The 17,485-nt window shown below is 55.5% G+C and overlaps 2 protein-coding genes across 2 annotated transcripts in view; one reads left to right on the top strand and one right to left on the bottom strand.

Moving 5' to 3' along the window:
- Nucleotides 1-17,485, bottom strand: part of ZHX3 (zinc fingers and homeoboxes 3) — a 280,813-nt gene that overhangs the window by 142,471 nt on the left and 120,857 nt on the right. The window lies entirely within an intron of this gene.
- The window catches only part of PLCG1 (phospholipase C gamma 1), a 37,136-nt gene that overhangs the window by 12,490 nt on the left and 7,161 nt on the right, over nt 1-17,485 (top strand). Inside the window, exons 3-21 of the mRNA XM_084887534.1 lie at nt 9,078-9,230; nt 9,344-9,437; nt 9,556-9,603; nt 11,873-11,957; nt 12,050-12,133; nt 12,351-12,385; nt 12,578-12,650; nt 12,758-12,859; nt 13,061-13,179; nt 13,269-13,354; nt 13,428-13,548; nt 14,319-14,487; nt 14,615-14,737; nt 14,820-14,921; nt 15,013-15,200; nt 15,429-15,629; nt 15,705-15,824; nt 15,905-16,085; nt 16,799-16,876. Of these exons, the coding sequence (XP_084743660.1) occupies nt 9,078-9,230; nt 9,344-9,437; nt 9,556-9,603; nt 11,873-11,957; nt 12,050-12,133; nt 12,351-12,385; nt 12,578-12,650; nt 12,758-12,859; nt 13,061-13,179; nt 13,269-13,354; nt 13,428-13,548; nt 14,319-14,487; nt 14,615-14,737; nt 14,820-14,921; nt 15,013-15,200; nt 15,429-15,629; nt 15,705-15,824; nt 15,905-16,085; nt 16,799-16,876 (2,162 nt within the window). The remainder of the gene's footprint in view (nt 1-9,077; nt 9,231-9,343; nt 9,438-9,555; nt 9,604-11,872; nt 11,958-12,049; nt 12,134-12,350; nt 12,386-12,577; nt 12,651-12,757; nt 12,860-13,060; nt 13,180-13,268; nt 13,355-13,427; nt 13,549-14,318; nt 14,488-14,614; nt 14,738-14,819; nt 14,922-15,012; nt 15,201-15,428; nt 15,630-15,704; nt 15,825-15,904; nt 16,086-16,798; nt 16,877-17,485) is intronic.

Consider the following 17,485-nt stretch of genomic DNA (forward strand, 5'->3'; position numbering starts at 1 on the left):
TATATATTAATTACATATATATATTAATTACACACACACACACATATATATATATATATATATATATATTTTTTTTTTTTTTTACAGGGGTGGGAAACCTTTTTTCTGTCAAGAGCCATTTGGAAATTTATATCACTAGAGGCCCGGTGCATGACATTTATGCATGGTTGGGGGGGTGTCCCTCAGCCCAACTGCACCCTCTTGTAGTCTGGGACCCGCTAAGCTGGCAGTTGGACATCTCTCAAAGGGTCCTTAGCCTTGCCACAGAGGTGGGGGAGGCTCCTGCCACCGCTGCTGCACTCCCCAGCTGTGAGCCCAGCTTCTACACTCGCCCTGTGGGGGTGCACTGACCCCTGCCTGAGCGCGGGGGCGGGGGGGGGGGGGGGGGGCTCCTGCATTGAGCATCTGCCCCCTGGTGGCCAGTGCCCGTCATAGCGGCCGATCGTTCTGTCATTCGATCATTTTGCATATTAGGGTTTTATTATATAGGATTCTTAGGGCATATAATATTATAGACTTAAAATTAGCTTCTTGTTGTATTTGGTCAAACATTTAATTAACTCACCCCTAATGCCTTGGCAGGGCCAGACCAAAAGATTTTGCTGGCTTTATTTGGCCTGTAGGCCATCATTCCCCAGCCCTGACTTAGAACATCCCCAACTTCCTAGTCAAGCTTGACTCTGTTGGGGTTTAAAGGCTGCCCCAGATCTCCCCAAGAAGGAACAGGGCTATGGTGGTGGTAACAGAGAAACCAGAGAGGAGCCAGGGCTGGGTGCTGAGAATGAATGCATTGGGCCCAGCAAGCTCCACAAGAGGAGGCCTCTGCTGTCCCCTGTCAGTCCCTGTCACTGAGACCCCAGTCAGAGGCCCCTATTTATTCCTTGAGGGGAGGGAGGCCCCAGATTTTTCTTCTCCTAACTCATCCCATTTCTTGCAAGGTACTGGGGAATTGAAGCTGACAGCATGGCCCATGCCCTCAAGGAGCTTACAGGCCAGTAGAGAGTATTGACTGTCAGTGGAATTACTTTAAAGTAGTTACCACTCATCTGGTGCTCAGTAAACATAGTTGTGAATAATAAATAAAGCCAGTAGGACTTGTTCACGGATTAGATTGGGAGAGAGGAATGTGAGAGAAAAGGAGATTTTTTAAAAATATATATTTTATTGATTTTTTACAGAGAGGAAGGGAGAGGGATAGAGAGCTAGAAACATCGATCAGCTGCCTCCTGCACACCCCCTACTGGGGATGTGCCCACAACCAATGTACATGCCCTTGACCAGAATCGAACCTAGTACCTTTCAGTCCGCAGACCGACAGAAAAATTGGGACAGTCTCTTTTTGTTTTTTAAATTTTATTATTTATTTTTTTATTGATTAAGGTATTACATGTGTCCTTATCCCCCCCATTTCCCTGTCCCCCCCCCCCCCCATTCATGCTCTCACCCCCCTAGTGTCGGTGCCCATTGGTTATGCTTATATGCATGCATATAAATCCTTGGTTCTTGCTACACTTACCCTTACAGTTGTTTTCCCTTACTCGGTGGTGTTGCAGGCCGGGTAGGCTCCTTTCTCTCTCCTCTCATCTACAGAACTCTGAACAAACATCCTGTGACCCGAACAAGCTACTGCAATGATGCTCTGGCCCTCTGCGTGACATGGGCAGGCCAGCCCTCTACCCTGTCTTTGCAGCAGTCTGAGACTTTCCAAATAAAACTGCTCACTTTCTCTGTGCTCTCAGCACCAGACCTGGGTCTCCCTGTTGTTCCCCTCTTGGCACGACCTCATAACTACCTGCTTCCCATGTTTCCTCCACCAGGGAGGGACTTTCTCAGAGGCAGGAACTCCAGTGCCTTATTGATTTCCATTTAGCCAGGACCCAGCCCAGGGCCTGGCCCGGAGTGAGTAGGTGTTTGATCAGATGATGGAATGAGTGAATAGTTTTCAGGGTGGTGCCTCCTTTCCCTCTTCCTTTGGGGCTTGGGCATACTGTGCCTGCCTCAGAATGGGGGGGCTTCACTTAGCATCTAGGAAAGGTGGGGCTGCCCTGCTGCTTCTCAGGAATGGTGGCTGCTGTGGAGTCACTTCCTCATGGCTCCAAAGAGGAGCTTCACCTAAACTCTAGACTAGATAACATTCTGTACAGTGGGGTCCTTTACAGCGGTGGCTGAGGCAGCTAGTAGATGGGGTGCAGGGTTCCATTGGGAGGATCCACAGTCCTCCGGCCAGCTGACTGAATAGCCTTTTCCTGTTTATCAAGGTGGGAGAGAGCCGGATGCTGAGTCAGGCCTGGCAGCTCTCCTCAGTCAGGTGTTGAGGGAACAGTGACTGAGGAAACACCAGCCAGGGGCAGATGCTGACCTCTGCCCTTGGTGTACTCGGTGAGGGTCTTCCTGTGTGCATCCTGGGAAGGGGCTCTGTTCCTCTCCCCCCTGCGAGTTGGCTTTGAAGGCAACTGCTGCCCCTTCCTCTTGCTGCGCAGCCCTGTGACCCTGGGTCTCTGGGCCTGGATTCTCGTTTGTAAAGTGGACGTGGACAGCCTCCGCTTTGCTGGGAGCTGCTCTGTTTCTGCTGTAAGGTAGGAAGGGGAGGGGACCGCTCCCTCCTGGAGGCTGTGGCATTCAGTGGGCAGACATCTGGGAAACTGCTGGCCCTCCGGGCACCCGGCCCGCAGCATCAGGTTTCTCTGCCGCCTGCGCCCAGGTTCTGTCTCTGTTCTCTTGGGCCACCTCCATCTTTTGCCTCTAGAGCTGTGAAGGCTCTGTGTGAAGCTGATACTCCTGGCTGGGACAGGTGTCCTGGGGTACAGAGCCCCTTTGCCCCTGGTTCCCTGTGAAGAGGCTCTCAGGTGCCTGCCCTGCCCTGGGGAGCCACCATGAGGGAACCTTAGAACCTTTGAGTGTACTGGTGGCAGAGGTGCAGGGCCAGGCATTGGCCAGAGCACAGTCACTTCCCCTTGAGGTTTCCTTTCTGCATCTCAGCATTCCTGGGGGAGAAGGTTAAGCTCCATTTGTGCTCCCTCTGGGGCGCTTGGCACATAGTTTCTTGGAGGATGATGAAGTGGTTGGCTGCCTTGAAGGGTGGGGGTACTGGGAATGGCCCATCTGTGTGCACAGACTGTGCATGGAGAAGGTGATTGATGAGAGCATTTCTGGGAAGATGTGCACACCTCTCCTGACCCCTGGGACCCACTCTTCTGAATCCCCTGGTGGCCTTGGCTTAGAGCTAAGCAGGGCGTGGTGCTCAAGGAGCCCTGCCATGCCCTAGCCGGTTTGGCTCCATGGATAAGAGTGTTGGCCTGTGGACTGAAGGGTCCTGGGTTCAATTTCAGGCAAGGGCACTTGCCCAGGTTGCTGGCTCCATCCCCGTTGTGGGGCAAGCAGGAGGCAGCCAATCAATGACACTCTCTCATTGATGTTTCTATCTTTCTATTGATGTTTCTCTCTCTCTCCCCGCCTCTTTCTTCCTTTCTGAAGTCAATAAAAATATATTAAAAAAAAAAAAAGATATTTAACTAAAGTTTAAGGGGAAAAAAAAAAAAGGAGCCCTAGCTGGCTTAGCTCAGTGGTTACAGGGTTAGCCTGCAGACTGAAGGGTCGGTCCCAGGTTCGATTCCGGCCAAGGGTACATGCTGGGTTGTGGGTTTGATCCCCATTAGGGTGCGTGCAGGAGAGAGCCGATCAATGATGTTCATCATTGCTGTTTCTATCTCTCCTTCTCCTTCCTCTCTGAAGTCAATAAAGAAATATATATATATTATTATTTTTTTAATTAATTAATTAATTTTCTTAAGGAGCCCTGCCTATACTTGTACTGTTCCTGCTGCCTCATAGCTCCATTGGCTTCCCATAGTTCCCACTGGCTGTAGGTGCCTTTGTGCGAGACCTTCCATTGTTCCCGATTACTACATGGCCCCAGAGACCACATCCCCCCAGCTGTGCCTGGTCCTTTTTCCTGCCCCCGGAGTCACCTCACTGACGACTGTATTAGCATATTTTATGTAGCTCCTCAGGCTTTGGTGCCCCACCACCAACACCACCTCCACCCTCTTCATCCCTCATATCATCTTTGAGTACCTGGGGTCTTTGCTGCTTCATAGGTAATTTGCTCGGGAATGTAAGCACTCTGCAAAACAGGACCTGGGTTTGGGGAATAGAGGGAAGAGCCCAGAGTGCACAGGCTCAGAGGTAAGGAGGAAGGCTGGGAGCCAGTGTGAGGCTGGGCTCTGCGTTTCGTTGCCTTGATTGGATTTGCACTCTTTTTAGAAAGGCTGGGCTTTCCCCATTTCCTCCAGTGCCCTCTGCAGGACTGGTCAGGGCGTTCAGGTCCCACAGGTGGGTACACTGACAACCCCCAGAGTGAGGGGACCTGTCTGGGTTAATATACATTTACCTCTGTCAGACAGTCAGGTTTTAAAAAGAACCTTCATACTTATCATGAGTTGTGATATTTTTAAGTTGCAAAATATATTTTATAAGTTGCATGCATTTTAAGGTGAACCATTTCTATTATAGTTTACATCAGTTAATTCAGTTACAATTACTTTAAAGGGAAAACTCAAGAAACTTGCACTAAAAGCATGTTCATGTCCAGAAATCTGTGTCATTTCCTTCTCTGTGTGTGTATGTTGTTATTGTTTTCGTGGTGGTTTTCTTGGAAATATCTTCATTTGGGGGTTTTAATTTTCAGTATGTTCTCCTGTCCCTTCCTGGTAAGCTCACTTTGTGCCTGTCATCGCACTAATATGTCACAGCAGCCCATGAAGAGGGTGCCAGGGGTGCTGATCCCCTTTTGCAGATGAGGAAAGAGGCTCAGAGGTGGAAGTTTTGCTCATGACTCTTCATACGTCTTCCTTCCTGATGGACCATTTGGAAAGTGGCCTCAATTGAGGGCAGGGGACCCTAGGACATGGGTTCCTGACCAAGAAGCTGGGATCTAACTTAGGGTCTTGGATGTGGTTCTGGACACCCTCTCCCACAGCCCACCATGGTCAGGGTGAAGCCATGTTTCTACAAGGAGCACTGGCCGGCTTTCTTGGACTGTGGAACCCAAAAAATCTCGGTGTCCCACCTTTGCTACCCCTTTCTCTTCCTTGGGAATCTTGTCCGAGGACTCTGTCTGGTCAACAGGAATGCTGCCCCAGCACAGCCCTGCAGTTGCTGTCCAGAAGCCCTGGGCAGAAGCAGAGCTGGTGGGGCCCTCGGGGGCTGGCCTAATGTCTGGGAGTGGATGGGGAGCTGGATTCCAAGACAGGAAGTAACCCTACCTCCAGAGGGGCTGAGCACAGGCAGGTCCTCTGTGCTCATTGTCCTCTACCCTTCCCCGGCTCCAGACTGGCTACCTGCCAGTTAGCTTGTCCCTTCACAGCACCCTCTCCTCCCCCACTCAGGACAGCGGGTACTGTCCGAGGGGTAGAGACCTACTCTCCTGTGGCGGCAAGTCCTGAGCTGGTCCTGAGCAGCATTGCCCTTTCTTGCTATTTGGCTACAGCTCCCTGAGTGCTTGGGGTCAGTTCTGTGGCTCAGACGAGGAACCTGAGGCTCTTAAAGAGAAAGTGACTGCCATTGCTTGTATATATGGAAGATATTTGCTCTTCAGGTCTGCATGACCTGAGCACTGGGCTTTGAGTAACTGCTGGCCTATAGTCTCTGTGGTCTCAGGCAAGGAGCCTATCCCCGGGCCAAGAGGGGAGAGAAGGGAGCCTCTCCCTGTTTGATCATCAAGCAAATTCAGTGCTTAGAGCCCCTGCCGCCATGCTGTGAGCCACTTCCTTCTGCGTAAAGACCCAACAGAAAACAATCCAAAGTTGGGGCAGTCAGGGCAGATTAAGGCTGACTATCCCATGTGGCTCTCGGTGTAGCAGTCTGTCTACATGTGAAGGGTTTTTGGCAGGCCCATCCCCTCTACAGCCTTCCCTTTATCCGTGGCTTGCCAGTGAGGAGAGCTGGCATGTCTAAAGCCCAAGCTATGTATGAGCTTGGAAATGGGACTTGAAACTTGGTCTTGTGATTTCAGACCTGTTAGTCTCCCATTCTGGTACCCCACCCTAGGAGAGGCAGTGGTGTGCACATGCCTCAGACTGTTGGTGCGTGTGCAAGAGGGGTGCTGTGGCTGCCGCAGGCTCAGGAAGCAACTTCTGGCCTGAGCCACATCTGCATGCACTGATCTGAACTTAGAGCCCTTGTCCTGACAGAGATAGCGGGCTCCTTCCCATCTCCAGCCTAGCAGGGACCTCTGAGTGCCTTTGGCTTTTCTTTTCCCTCTTGTTCCTCCGAGCGTGTTCTCCTGTGGTTCTGAGTGGTATGAGTGCTGGGTTATGGGTCGCTAGGAATAGGGTCCTGCTGTTCTACTGCTCCTCTAAGCAATTCCCCCTGACCCTTGGTAGGGTCTCTCTCTGTCCCATTGCAGGTGTGACCCAGACTGACTGGGGCCCACCCCCCAAACCCCCAAAGTAGGGCCAAGGCTGTGTCTGACCCAGGGAGTGTCCCCTCAATGATGACAGTCCCTGGACGCAGCTCTGTTTGTTCTGGGAGGCACGAGATCGCACAGGGTGTCGCTTTTAAGAACCTGTAAAGGTGCCTCACTCTGGTGTTGTGTCCTTTCAGCCTGCTGTTGGCTTGATGGCCTTGGAGGGCATCAGGACCAGGCTGGCACCTCCTTACGAGGAAAGTACGAGGGACTAGATGTGCCAGCAGGAGCTTCGGAGACTTGGACACCTGGCCTGGATGGAGCTGCTCTGTGCCTACTTGTCTTGGGTGGGAGCCTGTCTGCCTCCAGCCTGGTCTCAATGGAAGTTAGCCCAGGAGCACAGGGATGGCTGGGGTTCACTCATGGCTTCCGCCCATCAGTGTGTTGTGCACATGTGCACACGTGTGGGGTGGCTGTGTGTAGCCCAGCAGTAGGCTTCGTACTGACCTCTTAGCTGTCATGCTGTGACTACTTCTATGTACTGAGGGGAAGGCTGAGAGGAAGGGCCCCAGTATGCACCACACAGGCCTTGTGCTACATGCATTCGTGTGTGTGAGGTTTTGTGCCTCTGTCAGAGATGTGGGAGGATGACAGCAGCTTTGCACCGGAAAAGCATGCTGGTTTCTATTTCAAAGGGCAGATTTTGTGGTGGTTCTGCAGTTTCTCCTCTGGGCATTTCCCCTGTTCCGCTCCTCCTTCCATCCCTGGAAACTGTCTTTCTGGGCTGGGTCTTTGTGACTCAATTTTCCCCCTCCCTGTTTCTACCTGAGTATGGCTCCCAATTTAAAAAAAGCTACCCCCATTTTGTTGCCCCTCCCCCCACCGGTGTGACTGTCTTTTTCATTTGTTCACTTGGTCATTGAGCAAGCACTGTCTGGTCTACGGCGAGATGAGGTGTGTATATGCATAGTGCCACTGGGGTCAAGGGTATGGCCACTGCATGAAGGCGTTTCCAAGTTGGGACTTGGTAGAACTGGAGTCTGGGAGATAGACAGTCCCTGGCTGGGAACCAAGATGAAATGGGGGACAGGAAGGTGCTGGCTGTTCTTTCCAGTGGCCCAGCTTATTTTGGATGTAGTAGAGAAGATGGGAGGACAGAAGCTGGAGGGTAAATCATTGAGCCCATGATGAAGGGCCTTAAAGGCCAGAAAAGAAGCATGTTCTCCTTAGTGAGCAACTTGGGGAGGGACCAGAGAGCAATGTTCTGTAAAGATTCTGAAGACTCAGGAAGGGTGGCTCATTGGTGAGAACTGGGGGCAGGGCAGCCGGCAGGAAAGTCAGGGCTTTCAGCTGTAGAACCAGGCACTAGGGGCTTGCTGAGGACATGGAGCAGGCCGGTAGAACCAGTGATGTGTGGAGGGGGAGATGGGGTTGGGGCCAGAAGCCTTGCCATACTGTTCAAGGTGGGATAGATGTACCCCAGCTGTGGCTAGAGGCACAGGGAAGAGCCTGAGGATTTGGCCCCTTGGGACATTCCAGCCGGTGGGGTGCAGTTTGGGCTGGGAGGGCTCCTGGGGGGGAGGCTGGCCAAGTAGCATGTTGGCACTGCTCCTGGCCCCACATCTTCCAGGCCTGTCTGGGCTGAGCACATTTGGTGAGAGGGGCTCTCGGGGAGTGCTCAGAAAGCCAGGCTTCTTTCATTTGACCTGAGCCTCCCTAAGTCCCTTTATCTGGCTAGTAAGTCTGCTTTCTGTCCAGGGCCCAGCTAACACCAGGGTAGAGTGGGTGTGTGGCCGGGTAGCCCTCTCCAGGCCTGGTTCAGAACCTGTGTGCAGGGGCTGATTTTGGTGAAGGAGTCGGCACTGGATGAGCTCTTGTCACGCTGCTCTCAGTACTTTGGATCTTACCATCATCCTCACGATGCCGTTACTGGTTACTGTGTTCCCGCCGAAGCAGCAGTGGGGTCAGGCAGTTGTCACTCTGCTGAGGTCACACAGCTAATACGACCTGAGCTGGGTTCCAGCCCAGAGTCCACTCTGCCTTCTAGAGAAGCGCAGTCTAGCCCTTTCTTTATACTTTATACATGGTGAAACCGAGACTGAGAGGCAAACGAGTCACTCAGCATCCTCTCTGGATCAGCGGCCGCGGCAGGTGTCTGCCATTCAGGCCTATGGCTCCCCACCTGTGTTGTGTTAGGGCCTGATAGCCAGGCTAGGAAACACCCCATGGACAGCTGCTGCTTTGGGGGACGAGGCCTCTTGCTGACATTGGCTTGTGGGTGACTTCAGAGGGTCGGCCATTTCAGGGGTGCACCAGTTCTTTGGGTCTGATCCTGCCCAGCCTCGCCCTCCCCAAGGGACTGTGCAATTTGGTTTGTGTACTTTGTGTAAGGAAATGGTCCTCACAGAACAGCTTTTTTTCAGGTCAAAGTATCCTGCTGTATTCTTAGCAAGGGAAAGGTACACGGGACCAAGCTGACCCTCCCCCAGACAGCTCAGCTTTGAGCAGAGACATGCTTAGGTGCACCTCAGCTCTCATCACCCAGGAGGGGAGTCTCTCTGTGGTCCCTCCATGAGGGAGAGTGTGGTATTGAGGAAACCAGGTTGCCCTTGTTTCAGTGCTAAGTCTCAGAGACCCCAGCCTGACCTTGACCTCTTCTCTATCTTCCTAGTTGACATTCGAGAAATCAAGGAGATCCGCCCAGGGAAGACTTCACGGGACTTTGATCGCTATCAAGAGGACCCTGCTTTCCGACCGGACCAATCACACTGCTTTGTCATCCTGTATGGGATGGAATTCCGCCTGAAGACCCTCAGTCTGCAAGGTGGGAGTTGAGGGGCTGGCGGAGGCAGGGGAATAGTTAAGGGGAATGTCCCTGGTCTCTGGCTCCGTGGTTGGTACGTGTCCTCAGTTCAGCTGTTCACCCCTCACTCACAGCTACATCTGAGGATGAAGTGAATATGTGGATCAAGGGCTTGACTTGGCTGATGGAGGACACATTGCAGGCAGCCACACCCTTGCAGATTGAGAGGTAAGAACCACCCCTGACCCTGTGGTTAGAGTTGGGGGTGTTGGGATCTAGGAAGCAGGGCAGGGACAGCCTGCTGACCTCTCTGGGCCTCGCCCTCACTGCAGGCTTCTCCCTCCAGGTGGCTGCGGAAGCAGTTCTACTCGGTGGATCGGAATCGTGAGGATCGGTAGGTCCTGAGCTGTGGCTCTAGCCCCGCAGGGTGAGCTGGGGCACCCATAACAGTAACCATGCCTCAGGGTAGCTGCCTGAAGAACCAGAGGACTCAGGGGACCTGCCTCCAAGGGGTTGGGGGTTGGCAGGTGGTTCTGGCACAAGTAGCTTCCTGCAGAAAGCCCTCTGGTGGCCATGGTGCAAGCTGGCAAGAGAGGCCAGGGACAAGAAGCCATGTGCCCTGCCACTTTAGGCAGAGACAGGAAGCGCAGAGCTGGCTCGGCATCCTGGAAAGAGGCCAGGTGGCTTGTAATGTGTGCAGGGGGTACTTTGAAGCTGTAGTGTGCTAGCCAGAGGGGCCAAGGAGAGATGGGGACAAAGACCAGGTCATGACTGTTTCTGTGAGAGGGACGGGAGGCCAGGGAGGAAGAGAGACACGACCCGAGTTCACTTAACACAGGCTTGCTAGCTGCTAGTGGAGAGTCCAGGGCAGCCACTCCAGCACTGTGGGTGAAAGATTGGGGGAGGGCTTGGGTCAGGGCGGAGGTGGGACTTGTGGGTGTGAGAAAAAGAGGAGTCGAGGGTGACAGCTTTTTGACCTGAGAATCTGGAAAGGCAGAGCTGCCCTTGACAGATGGGAAGCCTGGGAGGAGCACATTTGGGGGCTTACCAGATGATTTGGGGTGTGTGAAGTTTCATGATGCCCTTAGATGTTCAGGTAGAGACTTTAGTAGGTAAGTGGGCAAATGGATTGTAGGGAAGAAGTTGTGGTGGAGATGTTAACCTGGGGAGCATTTAGATCAGGGGTCCTCAAACTTTTTAAAGTGGGGGCCAGATCACGGTCCCTCAGAGAGCTGGAGGGCCGGACTATATGAACTACTAATTCCTACTGTAACACCTCGGCTGCGCTCACTGCCCAAAAAACCTGGCGGGCCGGATCAGACTCCTCTGCGGGCCGCATGTGGCCCGCGGGCCGTAGTTTGAAGACCCCTGATTTAGATGATAGGAAGGCCATGAGGCTAAAATCACCTGGGGGTAAGCTTAACAAGAAAAGGGAAAAGGGCCAGTGGCTGGTCCCAGGCTGCTTGGGTGTTGGGATTGGAGAGGTAATGAGGATCTTGCCAAGTGATGTAGCAGCTTGTGAGGTGAGAGGGGGCACGGTTCTGGAAGCCCAGGGAGAGGGAGCAGTCAGCTGTGCCAGGCCTCCAGGTGTGGTGAAGATGGCGGCCCAGAGAGACCAGTTTGGACTTATAGCACAGAGGTTGTGGTGACCTTGAGACAGGCAGTGGAGAGGGTTCAGGGAATGGATGGCTTCTTTAAGGCATTGCTGTGAAGGGGAGCAGACGGGGTGGGCAGTAGCTACAGAGGTACACAAGGGCAAGACATGTTTTGGGTGAGAGAGAGAACAGCCTGCTTGCAGTGCTGATGGCAGAGTCCACAGAGCGAATGTGGAGTGATGCAGCAAGTTTCTTACCTGCGAAGTGAGGACCCTGACGGCCTACCTCCTGGTGACAGGGTCAGACAGCTGGCATCTACACAGGCCAGTGCTTCTGAACAGCACTTGCTGGTGGCAGACCAAACCCCGCAGCACAGAGCTGGATTCGCTCGGGAGTTTCGGTGCTGACTGCCAGGCTCTTGAGCAGGAAGAGGAGTGGTTGCCATCCTCCCCTCCCTGATACCACCTCCCAGGAGAAAAAGCCTTTCCCCCATCTTCTCCATCCTGTTCTAGGCCCAGCAGTATCCTCTAGCCCCACTTCCTGGCCGGGCACCCCTGGAGGGCAGGGGATGCTTCCCGTCAGGCCTAAGAGGGTGCCAAGTCACCGGCAGTGGTATTTGATTGAGTGACCTCCCTTTAAGTCTCCCAGTGCCCTTGCGGAGGCTCAAACTCCCAGCATCCTTGGGGTGGTGTTGGAGGCATTGCTGTACTTCCCCTTAGAGGCCGGGGGGGGGGGGGCGGGGGGGAGCTGCAGCATCTGGCTGCCCCCCTCTGTCCAGATGGGAGCCAGAGAGCCGAGGGCCAGAGGTACGGGCTGGATCAGGGCTGGTGGGAGGAGGACCTCACTTTACTGAGTGACTGAGACTGGTCACTCCTTGCCAGAGCCCGGAGCTTTTCTTTGCTCAGAAGAGGAAACCAAACTGAGAGAGGGCTCTGATCCAGCCTCATCCTCAGGACTTTAAGTCTCAGAGTAGTGCCGTTTACCTTCTAGTCCCAGGTGGATTCAGCCTACAGGTCAGAGGTCATGAGAGGTTGGGTGAGGCCACTGGAGATGTTCATGTTTCTTTAGTATATCAGCCAAGGATCTGAAGAATATGCTGTCCCAGGTCAACTACCGGGTCCCCAACATGCGCTCCCTCCGAGAGCGGCTGACGGTAAGGGCCTCCTGGGCTTTCTGCAGGTGGGTGGGGGAAGCTGGGAGCCATGGCCAGAGGGGCTGACCAGAATTCTGTGATGTACCTTGCAGGACCTGGAGCTGCGCAGCAGCGATATCACCTATGGGCAGTTTGCCCAGGTGTACCGCAGCCTCATGTACAGCGACCAGAAGACGGTGCATGAAGCTACCTGCCTGCCCTCCCACGGCCCTTGCCCCTGCTCTCCTGCCCCAGCCCTGCTTGCGTCAGCCCTGCTGCCCTGCTTGGGGGCTTTTGGGTGCCATTTCTCCAGCTCTTCTCTTGAGGCCTACCCCCATCTGTCACCCCAGCCTTTCTTTCTGAGAGCCCCTTTCCCAATGGCCTCCCACTCTGACCAGGTTCTGTCTCCTGCAGATGGACCTCCCCTTCTTGGAAGCCTGCGCCCCAAGGTTTGGTTTGAAGTGGGGAGTTGGGGTTCCTTATGCAAGTGGAAGGCAGTGGGGGGGGCAGGGTGAGCCATGTTGGATCATTCTTGGCAGCTGTGCTGGCTGGGAACTGGGCCCTGCCTTCCAAGGGGCCCCTTATTGTCTGTGGACCATGCGAGCCAGCTGGCCGCCAGGCATTTCCCTTCTCTCCTGCAGGGCAGGGGAGCGGCCGGAGCTCTGCCGAATGTCCCTTCCGGAGTTCCAGCAGTTCCTCCTCGAGTACCAGGCGGTATGCTGGGCTGGGCTGGGACTGGGCCAGGGTTCCCAGCTGAGGGGGGCTGGGCTCATCACTGACTGGAGCCTCTCATGGGCCCCCACCTTGCCCACCCCCATTAGGAGCTGTGGGCTGTCGACCCACTCCAGGTGCAGGAGTTCATGCTCGACTTCCTCCGAGACCCCTTGAGAGAGATTGAGGAGCCGTACTTCTCCCTGGAGGAGGTGAGGCCTGCCTTTCACCCCGTCAGAGAGGGTCGGGCTGACCAGAACCCCACCAGGTTTCCAGGAGCCGATTTGCCTTAAGGTTGCCACCTTGTTCCCCTCACTGTCTACCTTGCCCACCCACTTGAGATTGAGCACTCTCTCTCCTTCCCCCACCAGTGGGGCTCAGTGTCTCTTCCCTTCCCCATTGTTCCTGGACAGTTTGTCACCTTCCTGTTCTCCAAGGAGAACAGTGTGTGGAACTCGCAGCTGGATGCCGTGCCCCCGGACACCATGAACAACCCTCTCTCCCACTACTGGATCTCCTCCTCGCACAACACGTGAGCCGCGCCCTTGGCCCCACCCAGCCCGCCCCGGGGAGGGAGGCACTCGCCTGGTCTGACCAGCCTGCCTTTCCTTCCCCATCTAGGTACCTGACTGGGGACCAGTTCTCCAGCGAGTCTTCCCTGGAAGCCTATGCTCGCTGCCTGCGCATGGGCTGCCGCTGTATTGAGTGTGCGTTGGGGCCAGGGCTGGGGGAGGCGGATGGGAGGCCTGCCCACTTGACAGTACTCACGTTGCTCCCCAGTGGACTGCTGGGACGGCCCGGATGGGATGCCGGTCATCTACCATGGACACACCCTTACCACCAAGATCAAGTTCTCAGACGTCCTGCACACCATCAAGGAGCACGCCTTCGTGGCCTCCGAGTGAGTGTGGACAGGGACCTGGCTCGGCTGGGTTTCAGCTTTCCCCTATGGCAAAAGGCAGAGGGCCCCTCAGAGGCCCTGCCCCATTTCACCTGCCTTTCATCTCCATCCTCCTCTCCTGCTGCTGCCATTGCTTCCCACAGAACTCCCTGTTTCCTGCCCTTGTGCCCCCTTTCGTGGGTCCTTCTCTTTGGGTTGTGGAACACAGTCAAACTCTTCCTGTCCTTAAAAAAGATCCTTCCTTCACCCTGACCATTGTCCTGCCAACTCTTCCCCTCGCAGCCCAGAAAACTGTCTCTGTCCATGTCCCATTCTACAGCTCCTGTTCACCTCCCCTGTGGTCACTGAGGGAAGGGTTCTGGGAGGAGATCAGGGCTCTGGTCTCTGCTGCTTCACTGAAGGAATCGACAGGGCCCCCCAGGAGCTGAGTTTGGAGACTGCTTCTCCTCTTTCCTGACCTCTTTGGTGTGGCAGCCTCCACCGTTGGACCAACTCAGGGGATTGTGGCAGATCCGAGACCCCAAGGTGCCCCGTTAGCACCCCTCCACCTTCCGGTGGCCAGAACCCTCCTCCTCTCTGGGATAGCTCCCTGTAAATGGGACCCCAGGCCCTTGGCTCCTAACACCTCACTGTGAGGGCTGTTTGGACTGAAATTTGACCCTGCAGAACCAACCGTAGGGTCTGTGTCAGAAGGAAGTAGTGGGGATACCACTTCTGGAAGAGACCAGAGTCGTGACGGTGCTCGCACCACCTGGTCCCCTCCCCTGCAGGTACCCGGTTATCCTGTCCATCGAGGACCACTGCAGCATCGCTCAGCAGAGGAACATGGCCCAGTACTTCAAGAAAGTGCTCGGGGACACACTCCTCACCAAGCCCGTGGACATTGCTGCTGACGGGCTCCCTTCACCCAACCAGCTCAAGAGGAAGATCCTTATCAAGGTAGGGGTGATGGGCTGGTGGGCCCCCTGCTCAGCACCTCTCTATGGTCATTGGTCTGGGGCCTAGTGAGGCAGTGGGGCTCTGGGACTCCAGCTGGCACTGCCATATCCTGACCTGCTACCCACAGCACAAGAAGCTGGCAGAGGGCAGTGCCTATGAGGAGGTGCCTTCATCTGTGATGTACTCTGAGAACGACATCAGCAACTCCATCAAGAATGGCATCCTCTACCTGGAAGACCCCGTGAACCACGTGAGGGCAGAACGGGCCGGGCTGGGCAGGGTGGGACAGGTGGTGGAGCACCCTGTCACTGTCCCACTTCTCTCTCTCCCAGGAGTGGTATCCCCACTACTTTGTTCTGACCAGCAGCAAGATCTACTACTCTGAGGAGACCAGCAGTGACCAGGGCAATGAGGATGAGGAAGAGCCCAAGGAGGTGAGGGGCCAGCCCAGGGCTGGGGGCTGGGGGCTGGGGCTGGCTGGGCTCTGAGTCACTGAGTGATTTGCTGTCATCCTTCCCCGTGCAGGCCAGTGGCAGCACCGAGCTGCACTCCAGTGAGAAGTGGTTCCATGGGAAGCTCGGGGCAGGACGGGACGGGCGGCACATCGCCGAGCGCCTGCTGACTGAGTACTGCATTGAGACGGGGGCCCCTGACGGCTCCTTCCTCGTGCGAGAGAGCGAGACCTTCGTTGGCGACTACACCCTCTCTTTCTGGTAACCCCCTCCCTATGCTGTGCCCATGGGTGCAGCGCCTCCCTGAGGTAGCTGGGTTCGTTTTCTTTCCTCCCAGGCTTCCAGGGGAAACCTTTACTCTCGCCCACAAGCTCACACACACTTATCCAGCCAGCAGCCTCCCCCTGCAGGGCTGCCCTGTCCCCGCTCTGAGATCTGGTGCCTGTTTGGGACTCCGGCCTGTGCTCACCGCTCCCCCTCTTCCCTCAGGCGCAACGGGAAGGTCCAACACTGCCGGATCCACTCCCGGCAGGATGCTGGGACCCCCAAGTTCTTCTTGACAGACAACCTTGTGTTTGACTCACTCTATGACCTCATCACGCACTACCAGCAGGTGCCCCTGCGCTGCAATGAGTTTGAGATGCGCCTCTCGGAGCCTGTCCCCCAGACCAACGCCCACGAGAGCAAAGAGTGAGGGCGGGGATGGGGGCGGGTGGGACCTGAGTGGTGATGGAGGGAGGGGTTCTGACTCAGGCCTGTCCTCAGATGGTACCACGCGAGCCTGACCAGAGCGCAGGCTGAGCACATGCTGATGCGTGTCCCCCGTGACGGGGCCTTCCTGGTGCGGAAACGGAATGAGCCCAACTCCTACGCCATCTCCTTCCGGTGAGGCGTGTGGCCTGGGATGCTGGAGGTGGTGCTGGCCTGCAGCTGGTCCCCTGTGTGACTGTTCTGTCCTTGTCAAGGGCTGAAGGCAAGATCAAGCATTGCCGCGTCCAGCAGGAGGGCCAGACGGTGATGCTGGGCAACTCGGAGTTTGACAGCCTCGTCGACCTCATCAGCTATTACGAGAAGCATCCGCTGTATCGAAAGATGAAGCTGCGCTATCCCATCAATGAGGAGGCGCTGGAGAAGATAGGCACAGCTGTGAGGACCGGTTGAGGGCTGCAGCAGGCAGGGGAGGCACCAGCATGTCCCTCCCGGGCTCACTGCTGGGCGCCCAGAATCTACCCGTCGGGGATAATCTAGATGGGAGGGGCAGGACTGGGCACAAGTTAGGCCGATGAGGTGGGGGACAGCCATTCAAGCAGAGGTCCCTGTGGGCCAAGTTGTGGGTGAGGAGGTCCTGGAGTCCACACAGGGAGAGGATGGGCCTGAAGCTGGGGGCTTATCCAGCCGGTGTGGACTAGCGTGTTCCTGGGGCAGGGGAGAGGAGGCTACAGAAGTGGAATGGTGGAGGACAGAGCTCCAGGGGAGGAGTGGTGAAAAGGCAGGACCTGATGGTGCAGCGACAGTGAGGGTTCTGGACCAGGGTCATGGCCTTGGATAAGAGGAAGGAGTCTGGGATGGAGAAGACGCCATCCGCTGGAGCTGAGTGGAAGAGGGGTGTGCTGGGCCGGCTCAGCAGTGCGTGAAGGGACTGCCAAACAGCTCTGCTGCAGGGAGCTCGCTAATGGGTGGGTCTCAAGCTAAGAATGTGGAGAGAGGAAGGGGTGAAGCCATGCCCACTGAGGTAGGAAGACCAGGCACCAGTGAGGAGGGCAGACTTAGTGACCAGCTGCCCTAGGAAAGGGGCATGGGGCAGCCAGCACCCCTTTCGTCTCTGGGCATTAACGTGTCCCTTCCTGTCCCCTTTCTAGGAGCCTGACTATGGAGCCCTGTATGAGGGACGCAACCCTGGCTTTTATGTGGAGGCAAACCCTATGCCGACTTTTAAGGTACAGCCTCGGGCCTGTGGGCACAGGAAGCTGGGGATAGTCCCCAACTGCTTGGGGCTTACATTTCTCTGCTCAGAGCCCATCTGTGGTCTTTGTGGTTTTCCGAGGCCTGAGAGGTTGTGAGAGGTGTGGTTGGTGTGTGGCCACAGCTCTCTCAGGGCCAACCCCTCCCAGCCCGTCCCTGGGGGTCAGCACTGACCCTGTAGACTGTTCCCCGGGGTAACCTGGTTTCCTCCTTGGCAGCAGTGGGGGGAAGGGGAGAACACTTGTCAGAAAACGCTGTTTTTACTACTCACTCCCTCACCTCGTGGCAGTCTTTCAGGCAGGACCTTTCTCTTTTGCCTTTTTCTCTAGGGGGCAAGAGCTGTGCCCTATCTTCCCCCCCCCCCCCCCCCCCGTTTTCCTGAGCAGCCAGGGAGCCTGGAAGAAGGCTCCTTTTTCTTTTTAAGATGAGGAATGTGGGGTCTCAGGGGAGGCACTCCGTTCGGCCCGCCAGCCCTCACTGCTGGGGCCCAGGCTGGGACCTGCAGGGTTTCACCTGGGCCCGAGCTGCTCCCCTAGTAGAGGCGTGGCTCTGTCCCAGTGACATCTGTCCTGGAGCCTCCTGCA

The sequence above is a fragment of the Pipistrellus hanaki genome (genome assembly GCF_964339955.1).
Source record: "Pipistrellus hanaki genome assembly, chromosome: 6".
Classification (NCBI taxonomy): Eukaryota; Metazoa; Chordata; class Mammalia; order Chiroptera; family Vespertilionidae; genus Pipistrellus; species Pipistrellus hanaki.